Source organism: Sinocyclocheilus grahami, unplaced genomic scaffold, assembly GCF_001515645.1.
Source record: "Sinocyclocheilus grahami isolate Dianchi unplaced genomic scaffold, SAMN03320097.WGS_v1.1 scaffold96.1, whole genome shotgun sequence".
In the NCBI taxonomy this organism is placed as follows: Eukaryota; Metazoa; Chordata; class Actinopteri; order Cypriniformes; family Cyprinidae; genus Sinocyclocheilus; species Sinocyclocheilus grahami.
This window is the reverse complement of record NW_015505275.1, coordinates 1,651,982-1,664,370: the sequence shown is the minus strand read 5'-3', so window position 1 is coordinate 1,664,370 and position 12,389 is coordinate 1,651,982. Positions and strand designations below refer to the sequence as shown.

Genomic DNA, 12,389 nt, shown 5'->3' with positions numbered 1-12,389 from the left:
GGTGAGTGACAATGGTCCCCAGTTTATAGCTGAGGAGTTCCAGATATTCCTAAAGAACAATGGAATCAAGCATGTGACCTCAGCGCCCTACCACCCAGCTACAAATGGTTTAGCTGAGAGATTTGTGCAAAGCTTGAAGAATGCACTGCGGGCCATGACACAAGAGAAGCTCACACTAAAACAGAAGCTTTACAATTTCTTGTTTGCATATCGAAATGCAACTCATGTCACCACAAATCGAACACCTGCCATGTTGTTCCTGGGTAGATCCTTACGTTCAAGCTGGACTTGCTGAAACCCAATTTGAGGAGAACCGTACATGACAGACAGATGAAACAGTCACAAAGAGGAGGAAAAACGAGAGAGTTAGAAGTTGGAGAGTGTGTGCTCGCTAGAAACTACAGAGGAGATCACAAATGGACACCTGCAAAAGTAAAAGAAAGAACAGGACCGCTGTCATATACAGTCGAGATTGCACCAGATACCACCTGGAGACGACACATTGATCAGTTGAGAAGATCAAATGTTCCTCTGGAAAGTGGTCCCGTGAGTGTTCCATTCACCACTACGAATACTGTTACAAATGGAAGTGATACAACAACACCTCAAGGTAGCAGTGTACCTCTCAGTGAAGCGCCACAAACACCAATTCCAACCTGTGAAGAGAAACGTTACCCTACCCGTATACAAAAACCACCAACCCGTCTTGATTTATAAAAGGAAGAGAAAAAAAGAAACCTTAAATGGGACATTGCAATCATACAGTAGCATAAGTTTATTTCTTTATATGGGGAAATGTTTTGTTAAAAGCGAAACTGTTGTTTGAGATTATCTTATCTAAGGGGGGAGGAAGTGTAGTGTATTGAGTTGAATATACCCAGAATAAAGTACAAGTACTGTTGGGGTACTCCGGGTTAGATTCTGGTTGGCCAGTTGGTTGTCCAAGGAGGACACCTGTGTTAACGGAGCTGGTGTTCAGTTGTTGAACAGTAAAATAAAAAGAAGAACTGCCCATTGTTGTCTCGACTTTTATTTGTGTTACTTCGAACAAACACAACACCAACAATTGCCTCGCATTTCAGGATGAAAAGACAAACATTTCAGGTGAAGGATAATCCACTTCTTACCTCCGAGACTGTGTTGTGATATATGACCTTATTATTTTTATTGTGAGTATTAGGCTTATCATTATTGCTGATCACTGTTGTTGCGCTATGATATTGTAATATTTACCATTATATAATCAGAGGAGTAACATTATAGAAAAGTTTATGAAAGTGTCACTCCATAATACAATAGCAAAATATATAAATATGCATAGTATTTTTATGTTACATTAAGGAAAGGATGTGGACCAGAAGAAATTGCAATTACTAAATGAGATTTAGACAGACTTAAGAAGTTCCAGATCTATATGCGCTCTTATTATTTCAGTTATTTTGCCTTTAATGTAAATAAACATGCAAACAATATACTTGCTCTTGTGAATTTATTTTGATGTTAATTACATTGTGCCAGCTGTCTCTTTAATACCATGTGGTTTATATACATGCTGCTGCTGATTGGGCTGACATTTTTGACACACCCACCAAACAAGAGAAAACGCATCTCAAACCCCGTTGCACACCGTTTCCGTTCAAACCGGAAACCGGAGCAAAACGTTGTGCACCGGTTTGAGCTTGAACTTGCCCCAGATCTCTGATCAATTTTGTGAATGTGTAGGCTATAATAAAAAGGAATTGTTATAGTTCTTAGTCTCCTATTGGTTTGATTAACCAAGCTCATCATGAAACAAACAAAACAAGCCCTACAAATTAATAAAATAACATATTAAACAGACTCTTCATATTTAACGGTCTTAGATGATTTGTTAATTGGCTTTAATATATTACACATTCAATAAAACACTTGCAATTAGTTTGTAAAAGGTGTTTTATGTGTGTTAGAGCTGATTTTTTTTTTGGTTGCAGTTCTCCAGCAGCTCTTCAACTATTCAACGCCCATCACTACTCCGAAGTAAACGAAGTCAATTTATAACGGCACATTGCCTTCAATGGTTGGGGTGGGCATGTTGAGTTTTGAAGTTAGTGAATAAATTTGACGAACTTATAGATTAGACCTTATGAAGTTAATAAGTAAAAGCAATAAAAATGTCTGGCTTGTTTTTGATTAAAAACTAATCGCCAGGCAGGTTTGTTTGCACCATGCTTTGTAGTTACTGATAAACTTTTGCGACAAGTTCCAAATATTTTAGGAGTGACTGAAAACTAAAAGCTCAATGCTGAGCTCCTGTATCAATCAGTGCTCCGCCCCTAACAGCCACAGTGAAAGTGCCCGTCTGTTGAAGGGGTTGCCAGATATTCAGACGGTGACCGGTTCTTTTATTTAACTGTTATCTTCCTGAAAATGGGAAAAATAAATTACGTTTATTATTATAGACCTCATAATAAAACCTGCAGTTTTTCTGGTCTTCAGATATCTTTTACAGTCCGTAAATGTAAATGTAAAAAAAAATAACTCTCACATTACATGAGCACTTGTGGTAAAATGATAGGACTTTTATAAAACTATTTTTACAAGACCATGAATGTGTTTTAAAAGAATGTGCATCTTTTATTGTATAGACAAAAAAATTATAATTTGTCTCCTCCTTTTTTTCATTATAATTTACGGTTGCGTTTGTTATGAATATCTGGACTTGTCATCGGCATTTTCAATTTAATATCAGAGTTCAATATCCCCTAAACATGGCCTTGTCCCAACTTTTTTGAGATGTTGATGCCATGAAATTTAAAATCAACTTATGTTTCCCTTTAAAATGATACATTTTCTTAGTTTAAACATTTGATATGTCATCTATGTTGTATTCTGAATAAAATATTGAAATTTGAAACTTCCACATTGCATTCTGTTTTTATTCACAATTTGTACAGTGTCCCAACTTTTTTGGAATCGGGTTTGTACAAGTAGGCTACAAAGACAGCTCAAAAGATCCAGAACGTCAGATAACTGGGGCTGCCTTTTTAGTTCAAGACAGTGGATCAGTGGAGTAAAGCAAACTTCAAATCATTTGGCACAATTGGCAGTTTATACTGTGGAAATAGCAATACTCTTGGCATTGAGGAACACAAACCTGAGAATGTTTGAATTTGTTCTGACTCAGTTTCAGTATTAAAGAGTTTGAGATCTATTAAACCGATATTCTCTTTAGTATCCTACAAATACATGCAAGAATTGTTCAAAATGATACATCAGTCAGTTTTATATGGGTCCCCACACACATAGGAATACGGGGAAACGAAGAAGTGGATAAATTAGCAAAACAAGCTTTACAAAGAGAAACAATAGAGATACAAGTTCCATTAAGTAAATCAGAGATTAAGGTTTTAATCTGGAGTAAATTGGAATGGGGAAAAGGTAGATTGCAGTTTAATAAACAAAGTAAATCAAAATATAAAGTGTATAGGTAAATCAAGGAAAGAAGAGGTTATCTATAACAGAACATTGTTAGGGCACTCAAATTTAAATAGCACACTTCAAATAATAGGGAAACATCCAAATGGTTTATGTGAACAATGTTATGTTGAAGAAACAATACCTCATGTATTTCTTGAATGTAGAAAGTACGAACAAGAAAGAGGAAAAATTATAGAAGAAATAGGGAAAAATGGAATTTAAGAATACAATGTTAAGGCTTTAATAAAATGGTCAAGTGAAATAAATAGCAAAAAGTCTTTTTTGATTTTATTAGAGAGACGGGGCTGATAAATAGAATATAAAACTCTGTTTCACACTCCGGAGCAGAAGGTGGTGGTAATGCACCTATTTACGTTGGTTGCCAGCCACCGTTAAAAACCAAGAAGAAGAAGAAGTTACGAATATCTGGCAACTCGTAAAGCGATCCATGAACATATGCGGTAGTAGGAAGTGGTGAGGAGAGAACGCCAGTGCGGGCGCTTGAAGGGGGCTGCAGGATATTTTAATATCCTTCTGAGTAAATCGTCTTGATAGCACATCTCCATATATCACTGCTGTAAGTATTGCACTGGTTATTTAGAATTATAGGTGGTATATATATATATATATATATTATCCATTCTTACTGATCCATTGTCAGTCTGCTTATCTGCAAGGCCAGTCTATTAGATGCATTAAAAAACAGACCTGTCAAGACAAGTTGGAAATGTTTGGTTCAGTAAAGTAATTAATTAAATCTAAACAAAGATTAACTGCGTTTTGCATAAGCATTACCTAAACGTCTCATTGTTTTATTAATGTCAATAATAGTCAAAGATGGGATGACTGCTTAAATGTAGGCAGTTTTCCAAACTGAATAAAGGGATAGTTCACCCGTAAACATGTTTTTTCCTTACTGTGGAAGTCAGTGGGGACCAGCAACCGTTTGGTTACCCACATTCTTCAAAATATCTTCTGTGTTAAAAAAAGAAACTCAACTGGAGGGTGAATAAATGATGACAGCTTTTAATTTTTGGCGGAACTCTTCCTTTAACCCAAGCCACATTCAATTTGAATGTTAGATTGATAATGAAATATGATATCTTAAACCAGATGTTCTCAACTCTTGCTCTCAAACTTTGATCAAGGTTGGAGCTAAACTCTGCAGGAAAGTGGACCTCGGGGACCAGAGTTGAGAACCCCTGTATTAAACAGTGAGACAGTTGTTATACTTTGTTATTGGTGTAAACAGAAAGATGTCACCAGATGAATTAGTCTACCTAGGAATCCTTGCTGCATCAATACCTGTAGGATTCCTCTTCCGCTACCTAAGTAAGTCTGACCATGTTATTCTTCACATTGATGTGTGAAAAATAAGGTGAATACAGGTGAAGCTGGTTAATTTGACTTTGACATTGTTTTACTTTTTCTTTTCTTTTTTTAGAATGGCTCAGCCCATCACACAATGTTGTTGTGTCACAAAAAGTACAGAATATTAAAAAGTACTACAGCTTGAAATCTCACTTCAAACACACATAGATAGACCCCACCTAAAAACCCTGTAGATCACAGTTTTTACTGACAAATTATTTATTATTATAGTAAATGGGTCAAAATGTAAATTTATGTTGGTCAAATAAATATACTAAATTACAATTAATTTATTAGCTTTCCCAGTGTACCAGTGATGCTTCATTGCTGTATGAATACATAATGCTGATTGGAGTAATGAAATAATAATGAGAAGGATGATTAAGCTTAAGTGTCCCTGTATTCACCCTATTATAAAGTCAGCACAAAATGAAAATTTAATCTGTTTTAAATGCATGTTCTAAATCTTACTGTCAATGATTCATCCTTGCATATGTTTGATTTAAAAAAAATAATAAATTGACTTCATAATTTTTCAAAAATCAAAATGTCATAACTGGATCTTCCAGTGATGTACACAGGACTTCTCCGATCACTTATTCCACTTAAACACCACCCCAAAGTAACCACCCCCCTAAAGCGAACTCACATTCATATTCCTATATTGTTAAGTGTAATGCCCACGTCTCAAAATCCAATCAACAACTGATGCATGGAACCAAGTTCCCACCCTAATTAATTTATTTAGTGATAATCCTTTATTCTCAGATGTATGTCACAATAGAGAAGTATTCAGAATCGTGACTTTATATAACAGCCCTTGATCATTTTCCTGTGTATTATTTCCCAGGTCCTCCAGTCAAGCAGGGGGCAGCATTGCTGTTAGGTTTGATCATCTCCATAGCAACCTGTGGGATCCACACTCTACACTCTCTATTTACAGTGTTAGGAACATGGCTGATTATAAAGATCAACTGGCGGTTAGTATGATATATAGCTGCCTGGACATTTACATTGGATTTGGTGTGATTCCCCTGTTCGACCATCGTCTGTTTTTTTATTTGTATTTTTATTTAGAAGTGCCCCTGCTCTGTCTTTGGGTTGGACGTTTTTGTACCTCTTCTTTTTCCGTCTGGTCACCTGGTTTGGCCTTCCTCAACCAACACCTTTTGCCAATGCCATTCAACTTCTTTTAACTTTGAAGGTACGAGAGAATATAATGAGACACATTTACCATGTTTTCAACTCTTGATATATATTGAATTAGTTTTGTTTTGAATGCACAGATGGTCAGTTTAGCCAATGAGATTCAAAGTTATCACTTGGAGAAGAAAAAGGAAGTGAGCACCTTCACCAAATCCCCAGTGGTGGGAGGACTTTCCCATGAGCCTTCACTTTATGACATTATATCATACAGCTACTGCTATGTAGGCGTAATGACAGGTATTTTGCTTGCTTTTTTGTGTTGATTTGAATATGTGGGAATGCTTTTGAGTCTATTCAAATGTTCTGTGCTGTTTGTTTTGCATGAATGCTAACATGTTTCTCTCTGCTACTAGTTCAGTAATGTGTGAGTCCAATTTCTTTTTATAACTAATTGTGTTTATTATTGCTCCTCTTTTGCCATGATTTGTCCTCCCAAACCGTGGCTCATTTTTCATTGCAATATTCCATTTGTTTCCATCCCTATATTCCATCCTATCTTTGCCCATCTGCTTTATGTCTTCATTGTTGACTCTTACCAATCTCTTCTCACGTTCCTTCATTTTCCATTCTTTCTCCCACCCACTCTTGCCGGTGTCCTGCAGGTCCCTTCTTCCGTTATCAGACGTATGCAGACTGGTTGCAGCAGTCCAATCCTCTGTCATTGCCAGGTAAAGAGCCCTGCCTGCAGAGGCTGAAGATGGTGCCCGTTTACGGAGCTCTTTTCATAGCCGTCAACTCCGTCTTTCCCTTGTCCTATGTCCATACTGATGAATTCCTGGACCACAACTATTTTTACAGGTTCGTTTTTCTGGATTAAAATACCATTCCAAAGAGAGTCAAATTAAATGCCAAAGGAGATGGTAAAATTAAATCATACATTATTACAATTTCTTATCATATTGAGAATCATAAAGGTATTATATTTCAGGTTTTTCTACATGGTGGCGATTTTCTTTGTATTCCGGATGCGTTTCTACTCTGCGTGGTGTGGGGCAGAGGCTGGCTGCATCAGTGCAGGTCTAGGCTGTTACCCCCAGGGAGCGCTGTCCAAACCTGGAGGAGGGCCAACGGTGAAATATAGGTAGGGTGTTTAACTTTATTGATAGAGTTATAATGTGTTTTTACAATTTGACTGTAACTTGTAAATCTGAAGACTTTAAAGTCCACCTACAAATATATTTATACCAGGAAATAACAGTTATGATCTTTGAAAGGATGCAAAAGAACTTTAATTATCCAAGAAGAGAAATTTACTTGAAGCAGGATCCAATAAAACACAGTGTCAAAGGACAGCAGGGTCACAGTTGTGTAGTTTTAAACCGGGAATTTTGTAAATGTTTTTGAAAATAACTTTTAAGCTCACCAAGGCTGCATTTATTTGTTCAAAAATGCAGTAAAACAGTGGTATTGTGCAGTATTAATAAAATGTAAAACTGCTTTTTTCTTTGTATATATATTTTAAGAAATGTAATTTATTCCTGTGATGGAAATCAACATTTTCAGCAGCGTAAAGAGCCCTGCCTGCAGAGGCTGAAGATGGTGCCCGTTTACGGAGCTCTTTTCATAGCCGTCAACTCCGTCTTTCCCTTGTCCTATGTCCATACTGATGAATTCCTGGACCACAACTATTTTTACAGGTTCGTTTTTCTGGATTAAAATACCATTCCAAAGAGAGTCAAATTAAATGCCAAAGGAGATGGTAAAATTAAATCATACATTATTACAATTTCTTATCATATTGAGAATCATAAAGGTATTATATTTCAGGTTTTTCTACATGGTGGCGATTTTCTTTGTATTCCGGATGCGTTTCTACTCTGCGTGGTGTGGGGCAGAGGCTGGCTGCATCAGTGCAGGTCTAGGCTGTTACCCCCAGGGAGCGCTGTCCAAACCTGGAGGAGGGCCAACGGTGAAATATAGGTAGGGTGTTTAACTTTATTGATAGAGTTATAATGTGTTTTTACAATTTGACTGTAACTTGTAAATCTGAAGACTTTAAAGTCCACCTACAAATATATTTATACCAGGAAATAACAGTTATGATCTTCGAAAGGATGCAAAAGAACTTTAATTAATTATCCAAGAAGAGAAATTTACTTGAAGCAGGATCCAATAAAACACAGTGTCAGAGGACAGCAGGGTCACAGTTGTGTAGTTTTAAACCGGGAATTTTGTAAATGTTTTTGAAAATAACTTTTAAGCTCACCAAGGCTGCATTTATTTGTTCAAAAATGCAGTAAAACAGTGGTATTGTGCAGTATTAATAAAATGTAAAACTGCTTTTTTTCTTTGTATATATATTTTAAGAAATGTAATTTATTCCTGTGATGGAAATCAACATTTTCAGCAGCCATTACTCCAGTCTTCAGCATCACATGATCCTTCGGAAATCATTCAAATGGTGCTCAAAACATTATCAGAGTTGCAAACAGTTTTGTTGGTTATAAATATATGTATTTGTTAAATAGTTTTAATTTACTCTAAATTAAATATCATATTTAAGAAATAAAATAGTTGCCAGAACAGTACTAAAAATTCATTTAAAGGAGACCTATTATGCCCCTTTTTACAATATGTAATATAAGTTTCATGTGTGCCCAGAATGTGTCTGTGAAGTTTCAGCTCAAAATACCCAACAGATTATTATATCATTTTGAAAATGCCTATTTTGAGTGGAAGCAGAAACAGGCTGTTTTCGTGCATGTCTCTTTAAATGCAAATGAGCTGCTGCTCCCCGCCCCCTTTTCCAGAATAGGGGAGTGCCTTTACAGCTTGTACCTCAGATATTCTGCCAAAAAAACATCTGTTTGGTTTTGATTATCATGTTTATCATACTGAAATCATGCGTTTTAAACCATAATAGTTTAAACTTCTGATATACCGTTTTCTGTGCACATACATTCAAAGCACGCGCACAGAAAGCGGCTGTCACAAGGCATGTGAGTACTAAACTTCTCTTTCATGTCTTATTGCGCTTAAACTGTCAAATACACACAAGGTTATGTTAAAAACGCACATGAGTTACAAAAACAGTCGGTTATGTCTGTGAAGGTAATCAGCTAGGAAAGAAATTGCATGTTTATATTAGATCTGTGTGGCAGCAACGTAATATACAGTAAATACATCAATAAATCCGCTGCTCTGTGTTCAGTGCTCATTAGTGCAGCCTAATACAGAACAGTTAGCATGCTTTGTTCAAACTTTCGCCATGACGTTAGAACTGGTACACCGTTGTCTCTTGCAAAAACAATGGTGGCACCATGGTGTGAAACTGACAGATTAAGGGGTGGTAATATTATAATAAGATCCTCTTTCTACTTCACAGGCGGAGCGAAATTTTTTTAGATTTAGATTAGATTCAAATTTATTGTACAATTAAGTACAGAGCTAATGAAATGCAGTTAGCATCTAACCAGAAGTGCAAGAATATAGTGTTTTATATACAGATAAGTGCAGAGTAAGTGAAGTAATAACTTACAGTATGTACAGTGGAGTTGCTATATACAATATTAAGCAGAGTATGTACAAAATATAGATAGGAGTGCAATGTAGGGTTATATGTACAGTATGAACAGCAGCAATGTAAGAGTTGGTTGTGTGTACAATAGTATTGTTAAACAATGTATAGTCTATGCAGAATATCAGTAGTGCAATAATATTTTATTTATAGAAATTGTTTACTGTGCTTTGTACAGTAACAGCGTTAGACAGTGTACAGTGTAATAGCTTGAACAATGTACAGTCTGCGAAATCTGAGCGGCTCGTTTTTCACAAGCTTGCAGAGAAAGGCTTACCAAAAAAAAATTTACTGGGTTGTTCTTTTTCACGTTTTCTGGGTTGGTAGATGCACCGGGGACCCATTTATAGCACTTAAACACAGAACAATGAATGGGATGACAAATTGGTATTCATGTCAATTATTAAAAGTTTTGATTAAGTTGAACGTGTTTAAGATTAACTTTTAGTTGGCAGCTGTTTAATTAAACCGTACAGATAAAGTAAAATTAACCTCTTAATATCGGCATTAACTAATATGGCCCCAATATACTGTGCACCCCTAGTGAAAATGGTAATCACAATAAAAAAGGTCATATTTCTTAAGCGTGGATCTACAAGACACTTTAGCTAGACTGTCTACAGGAAATTCGAAGCTCACGTAAGGTTTGATAATGCGGTTGATAATGTTAATGAAATGTTATTTTTATTTCAGTCCTGATCCAGACACAGCTGTGGAGTATGACTTTAAAACGATCCAGAACATTGACTGTTATAACACAGATTTCTGTGTAAAGGTTCGGCACGGCATGCGCTACTGGAACATGACTGTGCAGTGGTGGCTTCACCACTACATCTACCCCAATGCTCCTTTCAGAGCGTATGCTCTCAGGTACAAGCATGTACATTTGACCTTTCGACTGCATTGTGTTGTTACTGACCATCACTAATCTTTAACTTTCTCTTTGTTTTCTCTCTTTACTTATTATGACAGGGCTGGATGGACTATGCTAATCAGTGCTTATTGGCATGGCCTCCATGCTGGTTACTACCTCTCTTTTCTCACTATCCCACTGTGTATCGCAGCAGAATCGGCCATGGAGGCATCAGTCAGAGCCCGTCTAGGGCCGAAGGGCCAGAATATCTTCGACTGGATCCACTGGTTCCTCAAGATGAGGGCTTACGACTACATGTGCATGGGTTTTGTTCTCCTGAAGGCCAGCGACACCATCAACTACTGGAGCTCCATATACTTCATAATTCACATCATCGCTGTTGCTTGTATAGGATTAGGACAAGTGATGAAAGGAGGTAAAAAGAGAGAGAGAAGGGAACGAGGGGAAGGAGAGAAAGAGGATGTGGTAAGAGAGAAGGCTGAGTGAAAAGAATGTGACACGATGTTCATGCTGATAACCGAAAAGCTGGTATGTTTACAAAAAAGAAACATTTCCCAACATGCACTGTAATAGCCATCAGCTGCCATTCAAGGTATTTTGCTTTTTTTTAAAACAACACAGAAGTGTAATACACGATGAACCCAAGGACATCAGTCTGTATTTTATTAACAGTGAAAATAGCTTCAAATATTTTCCGTAGTTATGATAATTCTAATGTTATCATTTATTTTATTACATATGTTGAAAAGTGATTCTTTTTGTTATCTGATGATAAACAGTGCAACCATATAGATTCATTCTGACCAGGTCAGTATTGTTTATTGTTCTTTATGTGCTTTAAACAATTGGAAAAGAGGTTTGTATTGTATTTTAATAATGTTTTTTTGCTCATCAGTGACCTTGGGACTCAAATTAATCTCCCACACAGAGTACGTTTAACTGAATCCATCCATTTAAAAAAACAACTAATGAATGTTGGACCCTTATCACTACTTTGAGCACGAATTTGTGGAGATTCACCCTCTTTGTAATGGTATCTTTGAGGTAATACAACCTTTATGATCAGGTGTATGTATTGTCATTAAAAGTTAGTCTGTCTTGTTTTTCATCCATTGTGATGGATGGATTGAGTATCCATTGGTGGTTAATGTATGTCATATGTATCAATGTTATTATAATTCTACAAAGAATGTGAAAGTATTTTTCACTTTTTCAGAAAGTAGTAGTGAATTTTTTTATTTTTTTTTTAGTTTGATACCACATGATGTAAAGTACAGCTTAAAATTATCAAGTTAAAATTTTGCACCAATTAACATGTTACAAAGATTTTCTCAAAAGAGCTCAAAGGTTTTGTTTTTACAAAATCGAATTATAATGAACTGTCCTATTCTAAAACATTCAGATTATTTTGTCCTCGTACACTGGATGGTAGCACTTGTGTTTAGTTTATTGATCCGTTCAGATTGTATCCGGGTTTCAATAATATCTACCTGCTATGTTGTATCTCTAATGTTTACTTTCTGGAGTATTAAACACAGGATTTGCCACTCCAAACTTTGAGGTTTTGTTTGAAAAAAATCACAGTATTTTAATTAAAACCACAGTGATTTTTTTTTTTATCCCACCCAAACTTCCTTCTTCTGGTGAAATGGAGACAAAATGTGTTAACAAGTATCATAAGATTTTTACATGAAGTGACAGTTTTCATTACCTGTCTTAAACATTTTTGTGATGGATTTTTTCCCCCCTACCGTAATAGCTCACATTCTGCCTTGACTTAAACAACCATTTAAAAGTTTGGGGATTGTAGATTATTATATTTCTTACATATTTTTTAGCAAGATTTTTTTTTTTGACAATCTTTCCTATGGTAATATGTTTTATAATTTAATTTATTATTTATAAACTTTTCGTTTTAAGTGTCACATGATGCTTCAGAAATCATTTTAATTGGCTGATTTGGTG

The 12,389-nt window shown here is 35.9% G+C and overlaps 1 protein-coding gene across 3 annotated transcripts; it reads left to right on the top strand.

Moving 5' to 3' along the window:
• Positions 1 to 3,804: 3,804 nt before the first annotated feature.
• On the top strand, positions 3,805 to 11,030 carry LOC107587783 (lysophospholipid acyltransferase 7). Of its 3 annotated transcripts, none has more exons than XM_016275694.1 (10): positions 3,805 to 4,033; positions 4,709 to 4,788; positions 5,678 to 5,807; positions 5,905 to 6,031; positions 6,114 to 6,270; positions 6,636 to 6,733; positions 7,573 to 7,670; positions 7,801 to 7,953; positions 10,244 to 10,420; positions 10,523 to 11,030. In XM_016275694.1, exons 2-10 carry the CDS (start codon positions 4,713 to 4,715, stop codon positions 10,908 to 10,910), a joined length of 1,404 nt encoding a protein of 467 aa, XP_016131180.1. In that variant the 5' UTR covers positions 3,805 to 4,033; positions 4,709 to 4,712; the 3' UTR covers positions 10,911 to 11,030. The 3 variants fall into 3 exon arrangements, with proteins under 3 accessions (XP_016131180.1, XP_016131178.1, XP_016131181.1); XM_016275692.1 differs by having other exon boundaries at positions 4,605 to 4,788; XM_016275695.1 differs by lacking the exons at positions 7,573 to 7,670; positions 7,801 to 7,953 and adding an exon at positions 6,962 to 7,114 and having other exon boundaries at positions 3,806 to 4,033; positions 4,605 to 4,788; positions 6,636 to 6,831.
• The last annotated feature ends 1,359 nt before the right edge of the window (positions 11,031 to 12,389 follow it).

Bases quoted from the DNA above. Each gene is read 5' to 3' on its own strand.
- LOC107587783 (XM_016275694.1), top strand. From the start codon at position 4,713: ATGTCACCAGATGAATTAGTCTACCTAGGAATCCTTGCTGCATCAATA. The intron at 6,734-7,572 runs GTGCCCGTTTAC...AGGCTGAAGATG, and splicing joins GCCTGCAGAGGCTGAAGATG to GTGCCCGTTTACGGAGCTCT. The intron at 7,954-10,243 runs GTAGGGTGTTTA...TTTTTATTTCAG, and splicing joins GGGCCAACGGTGAAATATAG to TCCTGATCCAGACACAGCTG.